The sequence below is a fragment of the Peromyscus leucopus genome, chromosome 10, assembly GCF_004664715.2.
Source record: "Peromyscus leucopus breed LL Stock chromosome 10, UCI_PerLeu_2.1, whole genome shotgun sequence".
Classification (NCBI taxonomy): domain Eukaryota; kingdom Metazoa; phylum Chordata; class Mammalia; order Rodentia; family Cricetidae; genus Peromyscus; species Peromyscus leucopus.
The window spans coordinates 3,187,501-3,212,490 of NC_051071.1; the positions used below are offsets into that span (position 1 = coordinate 3,187,501).

At 47.9% G+C, this 24,990-nt stretch overlaps 1 protein-coding gene across 3 annotated transcripts; it reads right to left on the reverse strand.

Annotated features, from left to right (window-relative positions):
- Positions 1-2,142: 2,142 nt before the first annotated feature.
- On the reverse strand, positions 2,143-24,974 carry Zbtb49 (zinc finger and BTB domain containing 49). 3 transcript variants are annotated; one of them, XM_028882364.2, is made up of 8 exons: positions 24,864-24,974; positions 21,228-21,394; positions 17,940-19,024; positions 15,126-15,172; positions 7,293-7,366; positions 5,248-5,330; positions 4,993-5,154; positions 2,143-3,234 (listed from the first exon to the last, which is right to left on the reverse strand). In XM_028882364.2, the coding sequence occupies exons 1-8, from the start codon at positions 24,924-24,926 to the stop codon at positions 2,558-2,560; spliced, it is 2,358 nt and encodes a 785-aa protein (XP_028738197.1). In that variant the 5' UTR covers positions 24,927-24,974; the 3' UTR covers positions 2,143-2,557. The 3 variants fall into 3 exon arrangements, 2 of the variants coding, with proteins under 2 accessions (XP_028738197.1, XP_028738199.1); XM_028882366.1 differs by having other exon boundaries at positions 21,228-21,356; positions 24,864-24,948; XR_005092271.1 differs by having other exon boundaries at positions 3,150-3,234; positions 4,540-5,154.
- Between the last annotated feature and the right edge of the window lie 16 nt (positions 24,975-24,990).

Genomic DNA, 24,990 nt, shown 5'->3' on the forward strand with positions numbered 1-24,990 from the left:
TGGAGGGCAGAGGGGGTATTGGATACCCCGGGGGCTAGAGTTACATACAGGTGATTTTGAGCATCCCAATGCAGAACTGAACTGAACTGGGGTCCTCTGCAAGAGCAGCAAGAACTCACATAACTCTAGAGTTCTGAGAGGTCCGGATAAGAGGTCTTGGGCAAAACGACCTGTAGTCTATAGTTGTGTTATCTAGAGAGTGGGCAAGGAAGAGGAGGGGAGAATCCAGGGCCTGGGCTCTGGGACACTTGATGTTGGGATGTGGGTTGGAGTCAGCAAGGATGGGTTCTAAGACTGGGCCACTCGCCGGAGAAAGGAGTAGCCCTAGGAAGAAAGGTGGACATGCTGCTCAGGTCTACCTGAGTTGGGGATTGAGAATCCATTTGTGAGTTGCAATGGAGAGATCACTGGTGACCTGAGGAAAAAAAACATTTCATGGAGTAATGGGACAAAGATCTAAGTGGCCAGGGCTCAAGGGAAAACCAGAGGATCAATCTAGGTGGCCATATTCCAATTAAAAAAAAAAAGTAGCTTTCTAAGTAAGTACTGAGTGTCTGAAGTGCCAGGCACTGCTCAGAACATTCCCTAGGCTTACATCCTGGCAAGGACACCAAAGGCCCGCACCAGTGGCTCAGCACATCCTGAGTGATGATGCGGGGAGATGTGGGCGGGGAGCTGCAGCTGAACGGAGTATGGTCAACAGGTGTGGACACAGTGGGAGCTGGAAGTTCCTGTTTCCTTCTGTGTTCTCAGAACCATAGCGAGCAAGGACAGAGGTGTGATGAAGGGACAGGCCCAAGAGCCCAAGGGGCTGGAGGAGAGTGCCAGGAAGGACAGCACGTGATGGCTGTGAGACGGACAAGGGCTCGGTGGAAGTGTTGTCTAGAAACCAAAGGGCCACTTCTCATGGCTGGGTACACAGAGGGCAGAGATGGATCGTCCCATCTGTGTGATGGGTGACCTGCTGAGGGAGTCGTGACATGAGGACTGTGGCATGTAGCCTGTAAGAGGGATCTGTAAGGATGAGATGAGGGATTACAGGACAACATGACCCACGGAGGCCAAGAGCTACTGGAATGAGAAGCTATCAAGGCAATGGGAGATGGGGGGAAGGGGAAGGATGTAAGGGGCTGACATTCACCAGCAACCATCACACTCCATCCAAGTTCAACCCAGGCACACGTTTTATTCAAAGCACCCGCACTTAGGCATGCCCGTGGACAGGCTGCTCAACCCTCATAAGACTCTGGTTCTGTCTGCTGAGCCACCCTTGGGGAACCATGGTGTAGTGAGTGGCTAGGAAACCGGGAGGGGAACCTGATGTCACTCATGGCTGACAGTTCTCTGGGCCTGGCTATTTGCTGTGGCATCCTCCTGTCCTTGCCAGGTTCTCTCTGCAGGTACACTGCTTCTCTGAGTTAGAGTTGCAAGAGGGTGCTCTCAAAGACTCCAATAGGCAATCCACTGCGTGCTACAAGGCAGCCGTTCCCATGTTTGCTAGGACATCCCAGAGACAGTTCCGTGGACAGACATGTCATCAGTCCCTCAGGCCTGAGGGACAGAGTAAACTCATGCCTAAGGAGCTCCATTAATGCTGGAAGCTGACGGGGATTTGCAAGTGGGGGCTAGACTTCAGGCCTGTAAAGGGCTCATCTCACTCTGCAACAAGCCAGCCAAGAGAAGATCCTGGGTGGCCAAGAGTCGGCTGTGACCTACCCAGAAGTGGCTGCCAGGAGCTGGGATGTTCAGAGGACTCTGAGGCCCCCACCCCAGGCTGGTGACATGACGGGACTCAGGGCTTAATATTTAAGTCTTACCTTTAAGCCAATGACTTGGCTTAAGACAGCCAAGTCAGTGATATTTATGCCATTTCTGGGCGGTGCTGAGACTCAAACCCAGGGTCTTCTGCATTGATATGTATTTTTATAGTACTAAGGTCTTCAGATTAATAAAAATGCTGAGCACTGGGCATGGTAACACATGCCTTTAATTCCAGCACTTGAGAGGCAGACACAAGTGGATCTCTGTGAGTTCTCTCTGGTTTACTTAGACAGTGTGAGGTTAGTCAGGAATACATGGTGAAACCCTGCATTAAAAAAACAGAGTAAAGTCCTGGGGAAAATTACAAAATATAAAACAGTATATAGAAAAGAAAGCTCATTTATTCAAATTATATTACAAGTTCATTATACAAATAGAATCTGTATAAATATTTAAAAATATAAGATGCTAAAAATTTCTCTTATAAAAATATAAAAATAAAATCTGTATTTTTATGTATACATATGACATTTAACAGGACGAAAATGTACAGCAGCTGATGTAAGGTGCACTGCCACACCGATGTACATCAGCTGGTCCCATACCCTAGGACCCAGGCTGCTGTGGAGACTTCCCCAAGCCATCTGCCCCTGGGACCAGCAGGGGGCTAGCAACTCCTGGGCCCATCCACGGAGTCCCCAGCAGCCACTGGGAGGGAAACCATCTAACCAGTCTCCAGAGCTGCAGGGGGCTGTCCTGGGCAGGGTGCCTCTCTCCAGTGTTATGAGACGGCACATCACTGCTCTAGCTCATGTTCATTCTGCAGGGTCTTCATTGCCAGCCCCCAGAGGGTCATACTAGAGAAAAACTGTCCCTCAGAGTTCCTGTAAGTCACTGAAGATGCCCGGCTGCCCAGTGGCTCAGTGCAGTGGTTGTCCAGCGTGGCCAAGGAAGGGCGGGTCACAGCCATGCCGTCAGCCTGTGACTGCTCAGCACCTGCTGAGGCGTCCACATCCGAGTAAGCATAGGCATGGGGCTGGTTCTGCAGCTCCTGGGGCTTGGCCAGCTTGGCAGGATCCAGGCCCAGTTTGTCTTGGTCACTCAGGCTAGGAGGGTGGAGCATGGAGCGTAACTTACAGTAGGAGCCAGTGCAGTGACCATCGAATGCTGCCACAGAACTTTCCACTGGGTGCCCAGGGAGTTTGACAGACACGGGCATCAGTGTGACGGACACGTCCTGGGAGAAGGAGTCGGAGCTCTGAGACCTCTCCAGGTCAGAGGTCTCGATGGCCTGGCTCAGCTCATCCAGCGCCGCTGGGCTCCTGGCATCGGCTCGGCCGTGCATCTTCTTGTGCCGACGCAGCACCGCGGAGCGCGTAAAGCACTTGCTGCAGATCTCACAGCTGTAGGGCTTTTCCCCGGTGTGAGTTCGGACGTGCCTGCGCAGGTCTCCTGAGCCCCCAAAGCACTTCCCTGAGGAGAGAACGGGGGACTTTAGAAATGGAAGGATGATCTCAGGGTGGTCCATGGCGCCCTCACTTTGGATGAGGTCCCTTGCAGCTGGAGACTCAGCACAAGTCGTCTAGGGTCTGTCTCAGTGCTAGCCAGCGGCTGCTCCCTCCTCTGCGGAAACCCAGCCCTCCTCAGCAGTGCTACTTCTGTGCTATGTGGCTGCCATCTGAGCCTGCAGTGTCCCTTAATGCCACCAACTGATGATGATGTCTGGGAGGACGTGGAGCTTTTGGAGATGGGGCCCAGCTGGGGAAAGTGAGTCATTAGGCCTGGACCTTTGAAGGAAACCTTCAGCCCACACTATCTTTCCTCCCTGGTTTCCATCAGGAACAGTGGTGGTGGCAGCCTGGTAGGAGTGACCATTACTACAGCATGCAACGTGGCCAGCCTAGGAACATCCCTCTCCTGATGTCGGTGCAGTCAGCGTGTTCCAAAGATGTGCACACACTTGTCCTTCAGCCTGTCTCCCGGGAGAAGCGGGAACTCAGCAGGTGAGTGCAAAGGCTCTATCTAATGTGTCGAGAACTCCCTCAAGGGAAACATCCTCATGCACACTGGACATATTGAGAACTTCCCACTGTACTTATGCCTTTGATTTCAGCTACCTAGGCCTCGTTAAGCAACACGTGCATGTGGGGTAGGGTGCAAGGAAGAATGCCTTTGAACAATCAAACCAGATCGGACTCTCCAAGCAAGAAAACTCTGACTTCCATGTAAACCCGAACCAGCACCCACTAATAGCTCACTGCCTGTGACCCACCCCCACGTCTTACCCAGGTTCAGAATTTTCACATTAATGTTATATCAGGCATCGTCACAGTTTTATGTGTTGTCCTGGTAGTGTGTTTGTGGTAGTCGATGGCTTGGCAGTTCCTGGCTCCTCCTTTACTACTGTTGTGTCCTAGCAGCTTCTGCTCCCGACCATCTCTGGCCAAAATGTAGACGCTTTGCCTTTATTGCACCATTAAGGTAACTCTCACCTGGGATTACTGGGAGGCTGGCACCACCACCTGTATCGTCCCTAGTATGTATAAACTAGTCATATGGAGTTACTATGAAGAGGAGTGAAACCTGACTTCAGTTAGCAGGACAGTGGCGTTCACTAGATCTGTCAAAATAGAGAAGGGAAAGAAATCCTGGCTGCATTCCCAAAATTCTGTGCTGCCAGATGCCAGCTGCAGTCCCAGGCCTCAGCAGAACCTAATCCAGGTGTGCTCTAAGCACCTCCTAAAGTGCTCGGGACAGAGCACTGTAAATTCCAGTCACCTGCTCATCACAGCTCCGTCAGCACTGTCAAGCCGACACACAGAACAGGTACATGCGCACACGCAGTCCTCAAGTGCCTTGGGGGTGCATGACTCTCGCTTCTACGCAGTGGTCGCAAACTACAGATACCATGCTCTTGGTCTTCATCTGTGTGGCAAGGCACCTGAGATAGAAAGCTACCTGCTCTCTACTTCCATCAATGCCCTCGCTGAGGCCTGGCCAGGCCCTTTGCTTTCTAATCGGTGACTCCAAGAAGCATGCCCTTTGCTCCCAAAGTGGGACTGCCAGCTCTTGGTGGTGGGACTTTGCATTGCTTTGTATTTGGAGCATTAAAGTCAGTTCCTGATACCTCAAAGACGCAGTGTCTGGTATGTGGGATCATTCCTGTGAGGAGGCAAAGGAAGGGCCGCTTTCCCTCAGTCTCTGAGAAAACAGTGGCTTTGTCAGACTCACCACAGGCAGGGCAGCTGTAGGGCCGCTCACCCGTGTGCCGCACACGGTGCTTCACCAGCTTCCTCTGCATGTTGAAGGACTTCCCACACTCATCGCAGGTGAACACCTTGTCAGCTGTGTGCGTCTTCTTGTGCTCCTTCAAATTGCTGAAATTGCTGAACCCTAGACAGACCACAGCAGGGGTTAGGCTGACAGCCAGGAGCCTGGAGCAGTGACCCTGCGAACATAGGGAGTCACTCGCTCACTCAGCAATACCTCGGCCGCATGTGTCACACAAGTGTGGCTTCTCTCCAGAGTGAATGATGATGTGGCGCTGAACATCACCAGAGGCCGCAAACCTGCAAGGAATGCAAAGTCCTCTTAGGAGACTGGCAACACTGATAAGACCCTGATAACTGGGACCATTCAGAGGAGACCACCCCACCTGCTTGGTGTGGCCTGCTTTGTGTGTAAAACTGTTTCTAGTGATGCCCGTGTTTTGATTCAAAGGCACTTCCTGCTGGCATCATCACACTCTTCCCAGTTTCCAACAGCACAAGACCAGAAGGCCAACCGGTGAGGCCGTCACAGTTCACTTCCTCTCCCCTTATGTATGTACACTGCAGCATGCGCGTGGAGGTCAGAGACAGCTGGGTGGAAGTTAGTTCTTCTACCATGTGGCTCCCAGGAACTAACTCAGGTCACCAGGCTTGGCTGCAAGCGCCTTTACTCTCTGAGCCAGCTCACTGGCCAGTCTCACAGTTCAGAGGAACGTGAAGCCCTGTGGTGCTAACATCCTGCTCCATGTGGTGTGCCAGCCCAAGGCTCACGTTGGAGAGCACAGGGTGACTCTGCATGGTCTTGGCAATGAAGCCAGCTCTGCTCACCCTAGTGTGAAATACAGACAGTCTGGCCCTCCTTCACCCATCCTAGAAAATGAGCTCGCTCGCTCGCCTCTAGCCCACACTGGAGACCCATACACACCCATCCTCAGACAGAGGGACAGAGATGGGGATAAAGGAGGGACTAGTGTTCATGGAGTCTGACAACTGGTACCTTCCATATGTGTCTCCACACGACAGGAGGCCCTTTCACCCCACCTTCTCATGGGAAACACAGTGAGTGCAGAGATGCTCATGAGCTTGGGCAGGCAACAAGGACCTCTTACCCATGATGTGGAGATCTACACTCTTTCCTGGCTGCCCCCTGTGAAGGTGGGTAGGCTGTTCCAAGGAAGGGAGCCACAGAAAAGATCTTACATGGAACTGCCAAGATCCTAATTTTCAACACTGCAAAAATACACTCAGGAGCCCATGGGGAGTGGAGGCATGTGAGGCAGTTCTGTCTGGGCTGCTGGGCACCTGCCATGACCAGAGAACACCACCCAGAACCCGGCTTTATGTCCAGGTAGTTCCAACAGAGGGAGCTGTGGTCAGCACAGCACTCTTTGCTTTGTTCCATTTTCCAAGGCAGAGGCAGGCATGCTTCCCAAACCCACTGAGGCTTGATTTCCCCTCTGCCACGCTCCTCGAATTTTTAACCTTCCAGCCACTGCAAGGAGGACTTGTGAAGGGCAGAGAATCTGAGCCCCTGACGTTTGTGTTCCCCTCACAGCACTGAGCAGATAGATGGTGGGAGTAACTACACGATGGAATCCAGGCCCGGAGCAATGGGGATGCCTAGGGCTTCTGAGGCTGCTGGGGGAGGCTGCAGTTCTAGCACAGTGGCAGGATGGTGCAGTAAGATGCTCCGGGACTGTTACGGAGCAAGGGGATGGAGGGCTGAGGCTGTGGCCTGTGCACACAGGAGGGATGGACAAGCTCCTCGCTTACCCATGCCCTGTGAAGGAATCACTGCACAGGCGTCAACCCACCAACATGGGCTGATTCCCTGTTGCCATGCCAACACTCAGTTTTCAGGTCAAAGCTCACCTGCCAGTGCTGAGTGTCACTGATTCTGTCCTGAAGCCAGCAGCCCGGCTTGATAACACAGCTTAGGTACGCCCTGTCGCCTTCTCTCTGGATGTCTAGTCACTCAGGCTGCGGGCACTGTTTCCCCTGACTAGACAGTCTCCTCCTTGGGGATGTTTTTAGAATGAACATTTTGACGTAAACTAATCTGTTTCCTGTAAAGCCGACTTCCTTCCTGGGGACCCAACCTAGATTTTCCTGCTCTCCATGAACTTTTCTTCTTCTTCTCTCATGTGCCGCAGAGTGAATGTACTGGTGCTCTGCCATGGTTGTGTGAGCCCTGGTGGCCAGTGACGCGACACTACAAAGACTTGGGCCACCCACAGTCCCTCACTCAAGCCCAGCACTGACCTCTTTCCACAGATTTCACAGATGTATGGCTTCTCCCCAGAGTGCCGGCGTAAGTGAGTCTGGAGGTTGCCTGCCTACAAGAGGACAAGAAACACACCAATAATGAAGAACCAAAGAGTCACCGAAGTTCAAAGGGGAACTGACAGATTTAGCTGATCCCACCACATCCAGTACCGGGCAGACAGGAAGCTGTGTAGAAAGTGAAGGGCAGCCCCCCCCCCCCAAGGAGCCCGCTGTGGCCTCACACTGGTGTCCACTCTGTGATGCCTCCCTTGTAAAAGGCTGGGCTACCCTGGGGAGGAATTTGGGTCCCCAGGCCTAATTTTAAGCAGACCTTGATACAGTTCATTTGGAGCACCCACATGCAGGGTCATATGGAGAATTAAGCAATTGTGGGGCTTATTTCAGTGCTCATGACTTCTTTCTAAAACGAACGAATTTGTTCAAAGGAGCAAAAGATGTTTCCAGAAAGTGTGTCCTCTGGCAGGAAGGTTGGCTCTGCCTGGCCAGCTTTTCATTTCCACCTCTGTGCGTGAGTGCATCTCAGGAGAAGCAGGGCAGCACTGCAGGATCTTTGCATCCCTACCTTGTGAAGCTAGCGGGGCTTTGCGCCTAGACTTCCATACCCTCAATCAGTATGAAATCAGAGAATTACCTAATCAGTGAAAGCAGAGCTGCAGATGCTTCCCATGTTACGAATGTCCCCTGGAAATGTTCTAAATTAGGGCTGAGAGGCAAAGCCTTCCCTCACGACACCCGAACAGCTCAAGCTGTTAGTGTCCTCCTGCCAAAAAAGGCCACAGTGACAAACAAAGATGCCGATGGGCCACACTGCAGTGCACAACAGAGCCAGAAGGGAGAATAAGCGACAGCCAGCCGACAAACTACTCTACCTCTGCGAGCTGCCTTCGACAAAATGTGAAGACAGTTTGGGCTGCAGCCATCTGTGCGTCAAAGCTCAGACACGGAAAGATGCTGTCTGTGGAATCTGATCGGGGAAGCCTCAGTTAGGCACTACATTCAAGACTGAGATCAACACAGCTGAGGGAAAACTGCAACTTTCAACAACCAGAGGGATCTTGGCAGAACGCTGGTAAACAGCCTGCTTTATAGTGACTACTAATAACAAGACCATAGTGAATGTCAACAGCAAAATCCACACGATGAAATTCTAACTAGGTTTTTATATCCACTGGCAATTGGTATTCCTTTTTCTAACTAAAACACTGAGGTTTTGGTGATCAGAACAGTTGCCCAGGGCCATGATTGGGCTGGTTAGTACTGGTCATGTGGGGTGCAAGTCTTCTCTGCTTTTGCAAATCACAAGAAACTGACATGTCCTGAACAGCCAACAAGACAGCCACACTGCCACCTGGGATACCTGTCCTCAGAGAGCTGGATCTCAAATACTAATTGCTTTAGTCAGCAACACCCACATTTCAGAAAACCAATGCCACACACCCACACAACAATCTGAACGGTACCACCTGCTCTACTGCCAGACAGAACCCTCTGTACACTCAAGGTACAGTAAATACGCATTGTGATGAAACCCTGTTGGAGCCATTTACAGCAAGGATAGCATTCCCCCACTCGTAGCAGTATTACTTATTTCAAAGCAAATGTAACCCAATGCTCTTCCAATGTACAGTATGACAAGCAGTAGTTGATGAATGTGGTAATACACGCCTGTAATTCCAGCACTCAGAAGACTACCATGAGTTTGAGGTAAACCAGGGATACTACCAAGTACCAGGGCAGCCAGGACTACATAGGGAGACTGTCTCAAAAAAACCAAAGTAAAACAAACAACAAAGAAAGCAACAGCAACAAAAACCTTAATGTGTCTTTACCATTTCACATGGAAATACATAATAAAAATCAGTATCTTTCCCACACACAGTAGCACATACCAGGGTGACAAACCGTACAAACAGATAAAATAGAACTGATGGAATGCTTTCCACAAAAACCCCACAACCAAGCTGTGGTGCATGTAGGCAGTCTGTACAGATGAGCCAGGAGTCCTGGCCCTGCTGTTTTGGGCATCAATCCATACCTTCTATTTTTAGTAGACTGTAACCATGCTATGGTATCTGAAGTGCACAGAGCACGTCTCAAAAACATCTGCACTTGTGTTTGCAGAAACTGTGCCAAGCAGTGATGATAATGCTATGAACAGAGATCAGAGCTCTGCTCCGAGGCTGCACACAGTTCTGAACTCAAGGCTTATAGAGCTGCACTGCATTTCACAGAGAGTCAGCTGATGAGGCCTTGGGTCACAGACTAGGAGAGCTAATTCACCTGGGTTTTGATGTTGTTCTTCGTTTCCTGAGTCCTGGTCTTACTACGTAGCCCTGGCTAGCTTGGAATTCACTATGTAGACCAGGCTGTCCTTGAACTCACAGAGATATGCCTACCTCTGCCTCCTGAGTGCTGGGATCAAAGGCATGCATGACCACATTTGGCCTAATTCAGGTTTATCTGCTGATTTCAAAGCCTGTGCTAATAAAACTCTGCTGAAGATATTAGAAAAAAAAATCATGTTTCCAGTAACTTTTAAGTTAAGATAAAGTATTTAAGAGAAAAATCACATCAGAAAAAAGAAGTAACATCTGGTCCTATGAGGTGGCTCAGCAGCTAAAGGCACTTGCCTCCAAGCCTGATGTACTGAATTTAACCCCCAGGACCCACATTCATGGTGCGAGGAGAGAACTGACTCCTGAGAGCTGTCTTCTGACCTCCATACACTGTGGTACAAGTGCCCCCAGTAAATAAATACATAAATACGAAGTACTTGTAAAAGTACCATCTGAGTTGAATCACTCTTATAATAAACTTTCTGATGTGGACTCAAACCTCAGTATTCACTCATAAAGAAACTTGGCCTCCCTTTCCTGTAGATGGTAGCTGAGTAAGAAGGGGGGGGAGGTCTCCCAATCTCAAAGGCAGAAGGCATCACAGACATTAGTCATCTAGTTGAGTTCCAAGTCTTTAGGATTTCAGAGAATAGTAAAATTTAAGACACTAAGGATAAACACAGACTTCCCCTGTTAATGTTATGAAATGATGTGACTAGTTCCACCGAAGCCTGGCAATCAATCAACTGAGGCCCAGGTTAGCACTCGGGGACATGGTCAAGGTGTCCTTGCTTCTTGCACTTTCACCAAGGATGAGGTGTGTGGTTGGCCTGCTGTTAGCTCAGCACCCAGGACCCTGCCTCTGAACTTCCCCAGGGGGCTTCCTTGGTGTACTGCATGCAACAAGGAAAGCCACCTCCATCTAGACAGCCCTACCAGAAAACATGGTCTCTCCCCCAAGACTGCCCTCTGCCTCTCAGAATGTGGTACCAGCTGACCAAAGCCTCTCTTCCTGCCTCCCTGGGGGAGAAAGGACAGTAAAAGTAATATAAAAAATAAGCCATGTAAAGATGGAAATCACACAGAGTCTAGATTTTATTGTCTCTGGGATTTTTAATTGCAGAAAGACATTTGATTGTAAAGGCTGCTGAGTTAAGCCAATATGTATATTTTAAAGGTATCCTAACTTCAAAATTTATGTCTAAGGATACATTGCTTTGGAAAAGAGGTTCTGCTTTTGTTTCCACAGAAGATGAGAACTTATGGATTGCTTCCAAGTTAATATGGTTTGATCAAGGAAGATCCCCGAGAGGTATCCAGATGTTCCAACATCCAGAACAGCTTCAAGGCAACTGGCTGGGACAATGCAGCCACACAGACTACTCCAGTTAGGACCTGACCATAATTCTTAATTTTCTCAGGATCCCTATAAGATTGCCAGTACCCCCGACCAGCATGAAGTAGTATGAGAAGCTATGCTCAAATTCCCAAAATTTGTTATAAATGTTTATTTTTATTTAAAGAGGGTTGATTATAAATACAATCTTTTTCTTAAAAAAAAGAGGGGATAATATAGATATGATAGGATAAAAGGGCAGATTATTGAATCTACTTTTAAAGAGCAACAACCTGTTTAAAATGTTTTACATTGCTATGGATTTTAGTTTATTGATACAAATTTAAAGTTAATTTTGTTATACTATATGTATATTTCTACTCTTGTTTAAGGTATTATATTTGTACAGCTCATTTGAAAATGTAATATATAATTAAGAAATATGGATTAATAGTCATCCATAATCACAAACTTATAGTCATGTTAATTAAGTTTTCTAGGTATACATAGATATATTTCAATTAGGTAGGTAATCTTCAAACACTTCAAAGACCTACAGAATACTGCATTTAAAATATTTTAATAAAGCCAGGTGGAAGTGGCGCACGCCTTTAATCCCAGCTCAGGAGGCAGAGCCAGGTGGATCTCTGTGAGTTTTAAGCCAGACTGTTTAATCTCAGACTACAGCGTGAGATCCAGGACAGGCATCAAAACAACACAGAGAAACCCTGTCTCAAACAAACAAACAAAAAAAAAGTTTTAATAACATACGTTTCTTTTTTTTTTTTATGATAATGAGACATGTCTGCTCCTGGCAGCACCAATCTACTTCAGAGAAGATGATGGGCATTGAAGAAACTCCTTATGGAGTTTACTTTCTTTGTGGCAAAAGTTAGCCATTGAGCAAGAAAATGCCCTTGCCTCAACTGCTGACAGTATGCTGTCTAAAATGGACAAGCAGGACACAAAAGAAACGACTGCTGATCCTTGCCAAGACAAGGTAGGAAAGCTCTTTAGAAGATCCTGTTTCACAGATGAGTCTGTCAGATATGCTGGCCTGTGGGCCAAGGATAGATGCTCCAACGTTGCAGAGAAACTTGCAGGGCCGGTCAGACTGCCAGCTGTCTCTGTCATTCTAGATTTTGGAAGTTGCTTTCAATGCTCTTCCTGTTTACTTAGGTAATATTATATCTTTCTGAGGTCTCTGATGTAGTTGAAGACTAAATAGTTATAATTATAATTTTCCTTGATTGTGATAAAAGATAAATATAAAACCTTAGACTCACAAATATAGAATAGATAAAATATTTTCTTTAATTTTGCCAAATACAAATAGACTAGATAGTGTAACTGTAATTCTTACTTGTTTGTTATATATAATCATCCTACTACATTAAAGCTAACACCTTCCTTTTTGATTAGATAGAAAAGGAGAAATGCTGGGGGATGTCTTTCTATATGCTGTGAATATATGATGTTCCCATTGGTTAATAAATAAGCTGATTTGGCCTATGACAAGGCAGCTTAGAGACAGGCAGGAAATCTGAGAGAGAAAAGAAGGAGAAAGGTGGAGTCTGGGGAGAAGGTGGGGGCTGCTGCCAGGAGAAGCAAGAAGTAAAAGTACCAGTAAGCCACGAAGCCACATGGCAATGCATAGGTTAATAGAAATGGGTTAAGATCTAAGAGCTAGCTAGCAAGAAGCCTGAGCCATAGGCCATCCAGTTTGTAAATAATAAGCCTCTGTGTGTTTACTTGGGACCAAGTGGCTGCAGGACACGGGAGGGAGAGATTTGTCCTGACCACAGGGCCGGGCAAAACCAGAGAAACCCTCTGGCTACAACTGTTCACTCCAGTTATTCCCAGATGAATGTATAGCAGAAATGGGGGGTAGAGTGTCATCTCCTAGGTATCTCCATGCAACAGCACCCTGCCCTCCACCCCCAGAGTCCTAGTTGTCTCCAAGTCTCGTCCAAGGGCAGTCAAGTGTTGTCCTTAGGTTGCTCCAAATGCCATGCCTGTTGGGTGGCCATGACTGCTCTCTTCTCTGTCTGCACTGTTCCTGTATGTAGTCTAGCATAGCATGTCCCAAGTCTCCTTGTCCTTGACCATCCACAGTTATTTCTCCCTCTGAAGAATAAGTTCCTCAGAGCCTTACTCATGTCTGTTCCATCCCAGCATGTGGCAGAGCTAAGGGCAGCTTAGAAACATACAACTCTTGCTGAATTAGGTTTTACAACAGTCTTTTCTCAAAATAACTTCTTCACTTCACTATGAAAATAAAATAGCAAGATCCATCTGAAAACCACAGCTACAGACAGCTCTGCATTCATAAAAACCTAACAGATGGATACACCAACCCAGAAGAAAGGGGTATTCCAGACAGCCACCCTGGGTATAATGCAGAGGGAGGGCACAAATCAAGGTCTAAAGCATGGTTCTTAAGCTTGGCTACACAACAAAATCACTATTCAAAAAGATAAGAGACCCACTCAAAGCAGGAACTGGGCATTTCTGAGGGACGGCATAGCAGGAGTGCGGGGTAGGTGGGGGAAGGGAGGCTGATAGAGATCCTGAATGTGCAGCTGTATTCTAGTTACCAAGTGGAGCCCCAGAAGGGCTCTGAACAGGAAGAGGAACTCAGACACTACACATGAAAGGTTCTTAATCCTCCCAACAGCTCCACAAGATAGTGCTGAAAGAATGAGAGCGAGGCCCAGAGAAGTATGGTGACTACTCATTATCAATGGTCATGAACAGTTTTACCTTTACTTTTCTTCATTTTTACTTATCTTGCTGGGTGGGGAGGAGCAGGAAAAAGCCACATGTGAGGACTAGAGGACAATTTGCAGTGGCTGGTTCTTTCCTTTCACTGTGTGGCCCCCGAGCATTGGAATCAGTTTGTCAGGCTGGGCAGCAACACCCTTATTTTCTAAGTATCTTACTGGCCCCAGTGCTAGGCAGCTAGGATGAAAAACAGATCAAGACACTATCTCATCCAAGATCACAGGACGGTAAGTCTGACAGAGGCAGGTTCAAATCCAGACCCTTAAGCTTCAGAGGTCAAGCTTTGCACTCTAGGTACCCAGGTGAAAGGCAGTGAAAGTCTCCCCAGGAATGGTGATAGAGGATGCACACTCAACACCTGTCCAGAGCTAAGGGCTCCTGATGACACTGAGACATGATGCTGTCCCACAGTCATCATTCTGGGAGGACAGGGCCAACCGTGGGAAGACGCAGGGAGTCACCGAGAGTAAGAGTGAACTGAGCAGACTAGCTGGCGCCAGTGCATGGCACGATGGAACTGACGCGCTCAATGGGCTCTGAGTAAACCACGGAGCGTGCGTAACAAAATGGCACTCACTATTCCCATGGACCGTGGGGCTGCTTTCCCAATCCCTGCTGCCACGGTCTCTAGCTCCATGGTAGGACCAGCCCAAAGCAATTCCCTGCCTGAGCAAAATGTCACACAGCACCACTACGGAGCTACTGCACTGAGTAGGGCAGCAATGCTGGCTGTTGCCCCTGCGCAGTCCTGCTCTGGATGCCTGGGACTCTGAACGTGACCATGAACAGAGGGACACTCTATTTCAGAGGGAACAGCAGCTGCTTAGAGCCAGGCTATGATACTGGGCACTTTATGTAGAGGTGTTTGAGTCTGAGCCCAACACAGTACTTGCCACAGCAAGGCACAATAACTGTGAGACAACTCCACCATGTCCAAATGACCTTCCTGGAGGTCAGATCAAAGGCCGCAGTCAAAGCAGGGGATGAAAATGCCTTGGTCTATTCTTGTCCAATATCCTGCCTACAGTCACAGTGAGAGCAACTACTGGTCTTGGACCCGTCCCAGCATGCAGTGCGGCTCCAGGGAAGCTCGGTGTCGGCCGCTGGGAACTTCAAGAGACACCAGGGCAGGACCCATCCTCAGTGCAGAAAAGGAAGAGGTGCTTCGACGGCTCTCACTCACAACAGCAGACCTTCTAATGTGCTAGAAATGTGTGTTCTGACCCAGCCCTAAGTCTTGTGCAACTACCACCACAGGTTTCTCTCCCACGGACAAAAGGGAGTCTCATTGGTAATAAAATAAGCAATGGAGTTCAGGCTTCCAATTATCAACATTAAAAAGAGTATTCCCACCTGAGAGAAGTGTTTCCCACAAATGTTACACTCAAAAGGTTTCTCACCTAAAACAAAGCAAAACACAACAATTTGTCATCAGTACAAGAATTTTCACATTTATTTTTGTTAAAATATTTGATCCCCTGCATCTTTCCTTTCCAAGCTGCCCATTCCATTCTTCTGTGTTTTGTTTTGGAACCAAGTCTCCCTCTGCAGCCCAGGCTGACCTGAAACTCTCAACTATTCCTGCTTCAGCCTCCTGAATGCTGGAATAGCATATGAGAGGCACCACACCAGCCCATGACAGTCTTTATCCCCAAGTGGGCACAGGGCATCTACTTCCAAATACTTATCTCTTACCCCAGGACTCTCCAGAAAGATGATAAAATCAAATCTATTTACCTTCATCTAAAAGTCAAACTGTTCTCCAAATACAAACCTATGGTGAAATAAAAAGACCGCCTAGTTTTTCTTCAGCACAAAACCAAATGGGACATTTCTCTACTTGACCTCTGACTCCAAACAGAGTGGACAGTCTCTTCACACCATGGGGGCTGTGGACCCTGGGGCCCACATGGGTGAGGCACAGGTGGCCTGAGGAGCAGCCCTCTGCACTGGCTCCCTGCCTTAGCTGAGCCTGGGCCTTCACAGCACAGAGAGGTGTGGTCTGCGGTCTTCTCCACGGAGCACAGTAACTAAAGCGCTGCAGTCTGGGGCAGAATAGACTGGAGCCAGAGCTGTCCTGCATGGAGGTCTGCTGGAAGGTATACTTTAAGGTGCTGGCTTTAGTCTGCATGGGCCTTTGAAACCCCCAAGAAATGCCACTTCCCCACTCCCCTCAATTCAAGTGGTTACATTAAGACGCTCTTAAAAGTAACACCACTGTTCTTCTACACACAGGGCCTGTGGCCTTGGCAATTCCAGCTGCAGCTTTCTGGGTCTGCACTAAGCTAGTCTTCAGCCCTGGATGACTGTCACCATGTAAACCTGTGTTTTGCCTTCTTTCTGTAACAGATGGTGGTAAGTTCAGCCCCCAAAAGAGAGATGAGCTGTTTTTATTTTTTAAAAAAGATAGATAACTCATGGATCATAAAAGACCAAGGTTTTAACAATCATACTCCAATAGGTCTTGGAAGCTCTTTTCACTGTTAAAATTAGAGGCTTTACAGAGCTTTTGGTCCTATGGGCTGTGATATCAACATATACACATAAGAAATAAAACAGAAGGCATTCTGAAGACAGAGAAACACAAGTTTCACTGGCTACCAGTAGGACATCATCACACACCATGTGGCCTTCGGCAGCTTCCACAGCACACCTCGAGGAAGGAAGTAGCATCTGCACCATTCTGAAACAGCTCTGGCCTCATAGATCCCTGGCATCCGGGTCACGCTCTGCTACCACCTCAATGCAGCACTTATGTCCAAGGAAGTGTCTCTGCCCTATGACTATCTATCATTCACAGATGTTCTCCAGAATTAGCAATTTAATTTTTCTCCTTAAAGCTCTAACAGTTAAGTTTTTAAAAGAAAAATGAAATAAAACCGATAGCATTCCTCAGGCTGTAGAAAATTAAGCTAACAAAATGATTTAAGTCAAGTTGTTTTCATAGCAAGACTGAGAGTTGTCTTTACCTGGTCTCATTTTGAACCACTAGTAATGAAATAATGACAGTCTTTACATTTTAATACACTAACATCTATAAAGGACTTTTACAAATAGTGAAGGTGTCTCCACTGATGCATTGAAGTGGAAATCACCTGAGCAAACCAGAAGTCCGAAGTGCCAAGAGAAGAGCATGCCAAGGAAGACGGCCGGCAGCATGCCAACAGGGCAATCTGGAAGCATGCTGCTGTGTGTCACTGCTCATGGCTATGCCTTATTTTGGGGGATGGAGGGAGGTGGTTCGAGATAGGGTCGCACTCTGTAGCTCTAGCTTTCCTGGAACTATGTAGACCAGGCTGGCCCCAAACTCACAACAGATCTGCCTGCCTCTGCCTCCTGAGTGCTGGGATTAAAGGTGTGCACCATTACACTCAGCTCACGGTTATACCTTAACTGTTACTAACTCATGATGCACTAATAATTCTATCACAGTTAACCAGGGGAGAGAGAGGTACAAGTATTACACAGTGTATTATACAGATGTGTATAATAACTTTAGAAATTTTTGGGAAGGCAATGCTATGAATTAAGATAATAAACCATTAGAAGTTCAATGTCTAAGGTGGAAGAATTTTCATTTGAAATTATCAGATGCAGAGTGGGGCTGGTGGGGGACACAGCTCAGTGGTAGAGCAGTTGTCCAGCATGTGCAAGGTCAATCCTTGTACCACTAAAACAAAAACAAACAAACAAACAAACAAAATCAAATTGTTAAAGTTGATTCTTATTTAAGAGTTTACCTCCTGCCTCCAAAACCCTAACTTTTCAAATTAAAATTACTTCTGAGAGAAGTTTAAGAATGATTCAGTACAATTTGTTACAGTTCACTATCAGTCTACATTCCACTGAGAAAATAAGCAGAAAACCCTAGAGACAACTAAACACCGTGTGTCTGAGTTAGCGTTGGAAATGTGAGTGCGTCAGAGCACCTGACTGTTGAGCTAGACAGTCGGAACTGCTCATGAAAGGATGCTATCTCTTCACAGCAGCTTGACGACACCTGCACAGAACATACACACAGATCACCAAGAAGCGCAGCGGAGGGCAGCTAGCACCCCGTTACAAACATCAGTGGCTCCACTGAGGAGTCAAGTGTCTTACAGACAAGGCCAGCAGGGGGTGGGGCAGCGCAGCTTCCTTCTCCTGCCTGGGTTCAGGGCAGTGTACCTGTATGGGACCGTTTGTGCAGCTCCAGATTGCTCGGGTGTTTAAAAGGCTTCCCACACAATTCACATGCGTACTGCTTCTGGGACTGGAGGCCCTGGGACGGGTCTTCCCATGTGGCCGGGGCTCCCGGAATCTCCACCTCGTGGCTGCTCTCTGGGCCCAGTTCTTCCCTCCCCTTTTCTGCAGGAGTCGGGCTTCTGGCTCTCTCGGCCCCATCTTCCTTAGCAGCATTTTCCTCCCTCCTGACCAAGCTAGTATCTGGTTCGGGATGTGAAGTGCGCTCAGCCGACTGCTGTGACTTGAGGAAGTTTAGTTTCTTCAGGTGCATGGCCTTCTTCAGCCTCATCTGCTTGGCAGGTGGCTGAGAAAGGGGGTCTGCCTCCGACTCCATGCCAGAGTTCCTGAGGGGTGGAGCCAGGAAGGTGGAAGGCAATTGCTCTGAAGACTCCAGGACACCTGCACGGCCCTCCACGGAAGGCTGTGAGTCTGTTGCAGCAACATCTGTGGGGGTCCCCAGAGTGAGTGGCTCTTCTGTGGCAGGCACCCGGCTGGGGCAGGCGGTCTGCTTGTAGTACTGCTTGCTGTACAAAGTTCTGAGTTTGTAATAGTAGTTGGGCTGTTTGCAGGGCAGCTCTGGGCAGCTGCCACCTGCGGCATCCGGGGCTGGTTTGGAGACTTCTCCTGTGGGACCACTGAAACCTGCTGGTGGAGCATGAGGACTCAGTTCGGGCAGAACTTTAGCAGGCGGGCCTTCCGCAGGGCACTCCTGCAGTGGGTGGGGAGGGCAGTGCTCACTTACCGCACAGGGGCCATCCAGAGTCACACTCTGCAGGGAGAAGGCACCAGCACAGGACAAGCCTGGCAGCTGTGCTGCAGAGGCCGACTTCAGAAACGTGTGGCACAGATTCAGAACGTTCTGTACTTGCAAACACTGCGCTGTGTCCAGCATCACTTGAATGTTGTCCTGATTGAGGTCAAGGTGCGACGTGTACATGAAGTCCAGGATCTGCCCTATGCCACTCACGTTTTTAACATCCAGGTGAAAAACGTCATTCTTCTGGCTGGAAGAATTCTGAAAAAGGCTCCTGACAAAAGAAAGAAGGTCAGTTATTTTCACATTCTGCTAACATTTTCTTTTAAAGTTCATACATATACAAAATATCTATGAATGCTAAGATGTTGTCACAATATTTTTTTTTCTTTGTTGTTTTGTTTTTAGAGACAGGGTTTCTCTGTGTAGACCAGGCTAGTCTTGAACTCAAAGATCTGCCTGCCTCTACCTCCTGAGTGCTGGTATTAGAGGTGTATGCCACCACCACCTGGCTATCACAAGTTTAATATTTTTATTTTTAAAGTTTTTTCACTTTTATTCCTTTTTTTTTTTTAGTTTTTTGGGTTAGTGTGTATGTTCAAGTGTATACACATGTGTGTGTATGCACATGTGGAGGCCAGAGGTCAACCTTGGATGCTGTTCCTCAGGCACCATCACTCTGTTTTAAGAGAATGGAGTCTCTAACTGGCCCAGAGCTTGCAAAGAAGGCTATGCTGGCTGTCCAGTGAACCTCAGGGATTCACCTGTCTCTGTCTCCCTAGCTCTGAAATTATAAGAATACACCACCATGCCTGGACTTTTCATGTGGGTTCTGGGATCAAATTCAGATCCTCATGCAAACACTCTATGGAACATGATCTACACTGCTTGAAATATAATTAACCACATGCACCAATTAGACAGAGTACAGAAAAAAAAAAAAAAAGGACATTACGTATTTCTGTTTTATATCTTTAGTCTGACACATACATTCCACACCATATAACATACAAATAAGCATTTATACACCTATATGCCTGAAACACTTCTAAAGATAAAGATAAAGGTAATAACCAACCCTCAGTATGTACTCACTATGTAACCTATAATTTGGCTGCTAAGGTATTTTGTTTTGGTTAGGTTTTTGCTTTGTTGAAACAGGTTCTTACTATGTAGACTAGGCTGGCCTAGAACTCAGAGACTCACCTGCCTCTACTTCCCCAGTGCTTGGTGTGCCACCATGCCCTTCTGGCTGCTAACTTTTGCAGAGACTCAATGGTCCATAAACCAACAGAAAGAAATGCACCTTGACTTAGAGAAGAAAAAGGCCCATGAGGCCCGGGCTCATGGTTCCAGCTGGGTGGAGTGCATAAGGGAGGGAATGGTGTGGACCACAACTTCAGAAGATGACTCAGGTAAACTGTCTCACAAACCCGCTGCAGACCCTTTGTCCAGTCACCTGTTTCCCCAACAGCCTTTGCTTTTTATGCTAGCTACAACAGCTGACATAGGACACCTGCAAGAGCTAAGTGTCCTGGAAGACAGAAGACACCCAGGATAGCAGAGCCCGGGGGTCTGGGACTCAATTACCTTCCCGAACGGAGTCCTTAGAGTGTGTCACAGTAACACAGTCCTGACAGTGCACACAAGAGCCAAGGCTTAATGCCACGATGCAGGGTTATCAGGGCAAGAGGAGGTCCCTTTCCACACACTGCTGACCCGAGCAGGTAAATGTGCACCAAAGAGGAGCATGGTGTCTAAAGAGAGACTTGCTAACCAGAATTGACATCTAAAGAACAGGTACGAAGGTTAGTGACATGGAACACAACTGCTTGGTGTTAGTCAGTATATATAAGTAAATCACACAAGGCCAAAATAATGGCGGGGAAAACTAAGTTGAAGCTGAACTAAGGATTTTCTTACAACGTTCAAATGAGAGACAAAAACTGAACCGCTTTAATTTAGGGAGGAATTTAATTTAGGGAGGTAGAGAGGTAGGAAGGGGCCCACGGAGGGGGAACGCATGCAGAACTCTTTCCCTCTGCTGATTTCCCTCTCTCTCCAGACAGAAGCATCCCTGAGCCCTGGCTGGGCTGGAACTCTCTGTCCTCTTGCTATGGCCTCCATGGGCTGGGACGGCAGATGTGCACAAGACAGCCAGTATTCTCCACTCTAATTCCTTATCGCAGCAAAATTCCTACCGCAGATTCAATTCCTCTATCAGTTTATTCAGAAAAAGTGAAAAAAAAAAAAAGAGTGAATACTGAAATTAATTCTCTTCAGTCATCCCCAATATACTCTAGAGTCTCTTCCTTTCAGGTTACTCTAAACACAAAGTGATAGTATTTAAAGAAATAAGAAAACCCATAAATTCTTATTTTGTTTAGACTCCAAAGAGAAAGACAGAAAAATCCCCGAGGAAAGTGAACTGTGGCCACAGTACTTTCCTGACAGGTTCCCCAGTGTGAGGTACTCACCTGAAGTACTGGCTGAAGGCTGCCAGTACGTTCTTGTGTGCTTTGAAGCAGACTCCTCTCACCACCAGCATGCAGTCACAAAGCAGGCCTTGGATCCGCTGCTCTCGCAGTTGCTGGAGGAGGTGGCAGCTGTGAATAGCAACAGGGTCCATACTAGACCATGAGACCTACAGCAGAGAATGTAGGTAAGAGCCTCTCAAGAACACCATTGGGACAAAAGGGGTCCCAAAAGCACAAACTGCTCTTGGCTTTCATCGTGGCGCATCAAAGTCACAGCTTAAAGCACACACCTACCCACTGAACTTCAGCACCTAGCTCAGAGCTGTTCAGCCCACCTCTCTGCAATATGGAAATGTCTGTCTCCTCTTACTGATCCATTATGGAAGCCATTAGCTATGTGAAACCCAAAGCACATGAGTCTGCTAACCTAGAAGGCGGCTGTGATAAGAGTGTATGCATTTCTTTTATGGCCAGCTATGAATATGCCAAATTAAAAATAAAAAAATACATAGACACAAACAAGAATAAAGGGGGAAAAAGCCAACCAGCTAAGATCAAACCCATACTTATTAAACACTTTGTGATACTTAATCTTGACCTTCAACTTGATGGGACTGAGAATCTTGGAGATGCAGCCCTGTTGGTGTCTAGGGCACTTCCAGAAAGGCTTAAATAAGCAGAGAAGACCCATCCTGAATGTGGGTGACACCAACCTATAGGCTGGGGTCCCAGGCTGAATAAAAGAGAGAAAGCAGCCAAGCAGTAGCATGCATCTCCCTGCTCCCTGACTACAGAGGTAATGTGACCAACTGCTTCTCGCTCCTGCCACCAAGCCTTCCCTCCATGACGGACTGCATCCTCAGACTATGAGCCAAAATAAACCCTTCCTTAAGTGGCTAGTGTCAGCTATTTTGTTATAGCAACAATACACGCCTATACATAGGTCAGTGAATTCAAAGATCGAGGAGATCAGGAACCTATCTGGGGAGGTAAGATACAAGTTAAAGTAACTACCATCACCAGACAGAGAGCAAAGCAGTATCACAGAGCACCACATCCGTTTAGATGTGCCTCTGTGCCTCTCACAGACATAGAGGAAGCAAGAGAATGGGATATGCCGGTTACTGGGGTCTGTGACCAGCTGGTGTGGGGACCTCCAGGGCAGGAACTTGCCGGGCTTCAGAGTATGGCTGCATAGTAGATGGCATGCCAGAGAGGCAGAGGACAGACGACACTGAGCTTCATGCCTTTTGACAACTGACTCTGATTGGAAAGGAGACAGAAAATCTGGTATTCCCCATCTACCTACTGAGTGACTACTATGTACTATATTCTAGGGCAATAACAGTGAGTAGAGCACAGCAGGTGTCCTGGAAGCTTCAGTTCTAGTGAGGGCAGTATACAGCTAATGGAACAATTACAGCTAGACATGGGGGCACACAGCTGAAATCAGGTGCAGCCTCTGGCATCCAGACACAGTGGGAGGAACAGGAGGACACTGAGGATCCAAATGGCAATCTGGTACACTAAACTGTAGAGGACAAAATGGCCTTGTGCCCACAGTTAAGCACTGGAGAAGCCAGGAAAGTTAAACACACAGCTTACCTCTTCAATGAAATGAGGTGCTTAGTTGTTTTCCTGGAATTCTAGGGGGAAATGTTGTTTACAACCTAGTAACCCGTTGCTGCCTGTTGAACCAGGCCCTGACCATATCTTCCAGAATTTATGTTTTACTTATCCCAGACCCTTTCCCTTAAAACTTTGAGCATTACTTCTATTCGGGGGAGCAACCTAGCTGGCAGAAGCAATGGTCTTTGTGAGATAAAGACCTGGCCCACATCCGCTTCACTGGTCACCGTAGCTCTGACACCTGTAAGTATCTGGGGCTTTATAGGTGCTCAGCCTGTGGTTTGGGGATGGAGTGACCGCATGAAACTAGAGGACTGTAGGGTTCCTTCTAATTCAGCAAGCTAAAATCTAAGAATATGACAGTAGAAAGATCAATGTGAAAGACATCAAACAATAAAAATACTAGGGGGAAAAAGGCAAGGAGAAACAGAAGAAAAAGCTTGGATGATGTGAATGAAGAGGGACTTCTCAAGGGAAAAGGAGCCTTAATGGAATTTAACCCAGAGGCTCCCACAGCAAGAGTCCTTCTGCTTAGTGAGGTGATTCTGCCAAGTAGTTAACACCAGCAGATGATTTGTGGGACATTTTCTGTGGGGCTGTTTATATCAAGCTTTAGAAGAGGTCTTCAGGAGTTGCTAACTATTGTGCTTATCTTTATTTCTTTTTCTGTATGTATGTGCACATATGCATGCATGTTTTGTGTATACATGGGTGCATATGTGTGGAGGCCAGAAGCCAACCTGAGGCATTGTTCCTCAGGGCCGGCTGTCCACTTTCATTTTTTTTTTTTTTAAAGATTTAGTCATTTATTTTATGAATGAGTGCTCAATCTGCATGTACATCTTTATGCCATAAGAGAGCATCAGATCCCACTAGAGATGGCTGTGAGCCACCATGTGGTTGCTGGGAATTGAGCTCAGGACCTCTAGAAGAGCAGCCTGTGCTCTTAACTAATGAGTCATCTCTCCAGCCCCCACTTTCGTTTTTGAGACACGGTCTCTTACTCAGAAGAGAGGTTCACTGATCCCAGGGACCCACCTATTTCCACCTCCCCAATACTGGGATTACAAGTGCATGTCACCAAAATGGCCTCTTTATGTATTCCATCGCATTCTCCAGATCCTCAGAACTTGATTACCTGTAGAGATCAGACCTTCAATAAGGCAAGTGGGTTAAAAAGAGCCCATTAAGATGAGCCCTGTTCCAACCTGAAAGATGTCCTGACATAAGCAGATGTGAGTACAAGCAGAAATGCTAGTGGTGTAGTGGCACAGAGGAAAGATCATGTGAGGCTACAGCAAGAGGGTGACCACCTGTAAGCCAGGCCGGCCCTCTACAGCAAGCAGACTTGATGACACCACATCCGTGACCCTGCATCCTCCATAACTGTGAGAAAGTAAATCTCTCCCGCCTGAACTACCTCAGCTGCTGTATCCTGCTTTGGCAGCCACAATAAACAGAGGGAAACCTCCCTGTCACCGACAAATGCCCACCCGAGGGTTGTCTCTCAGAATACTGTTCATAGCCTGTCTGACTTTCGTTCGCTCTTTTAAGCAACAAACAGTGAGCACCATCATATACCAGATGCTGTCTTAGGGGCTGCGAACAGCTAATGTTTAGTGAGCGCTCACGCAACTGCAGATACCGGCTCAGCACCTGACCTGCACCGAGTCATCATTAATCCTACACGGTCCCGTGGAGCAGGCGCTGCAGTAACAGCATTCTACAGATAAGACGCCAAGGCACAGATGGCCCCGTGGTGAAGGAGGCGGCGCGCGGCTATGAGGCCAGCTCATGCGCGCCTCTCCTCTCTTGGGGCGACGCAGGCACCAAGAGCCGCGCAGACCGCAGCAAGGGTGACAGCAAGAAGGAGGCCCGGCTCCCAAGTCCGGAGCCTAGCTTTGTGCTCGGCCAGGCGCGCCACACCGCGCTGTCAAGCAGGCCCGCGCGCATCCCAACCGCGCTGACTCGCAGCCCGCGCGAGGCCAGAGTCCCGGGTCGCCTTACCACCGGAGGCCGCTCCCGCCGGGCAGCCTTCTCGTCACTTGTCCCTGTCAAGAGCCTCGGCATCAAGTGCAAGACTGCAACTACCACGGAACCATTCCGACAACGCCCCCTTTGCAGCTCATCGGCG

Bases quoted from the DNA above. Each gene is read 5' to 3' on its own strand.
- Zbtb49 (XM_028882364.2), bottom strand. From the start codon at position 24,926: ATGCCGAGGCTCTTGACAGGGACAAGTGACGAGAAGGCTGCCCGGCGG. The intron at 21,395-24,863 runs GTAAGGCGACCC...TCTCTGCTGTAG, and splicing joins GGCGGGAGCGGCCTCCGGTG to GTCTCATGGTCTAGTATGGA. The intron at 3,235-4,992 runs GTGAGTCTGACA...TTCTCTCCTCAG, and splicing joins CTACAGCTGCCCTGCCTGTG to GGAAGTGCTTTGGGGGCTCA.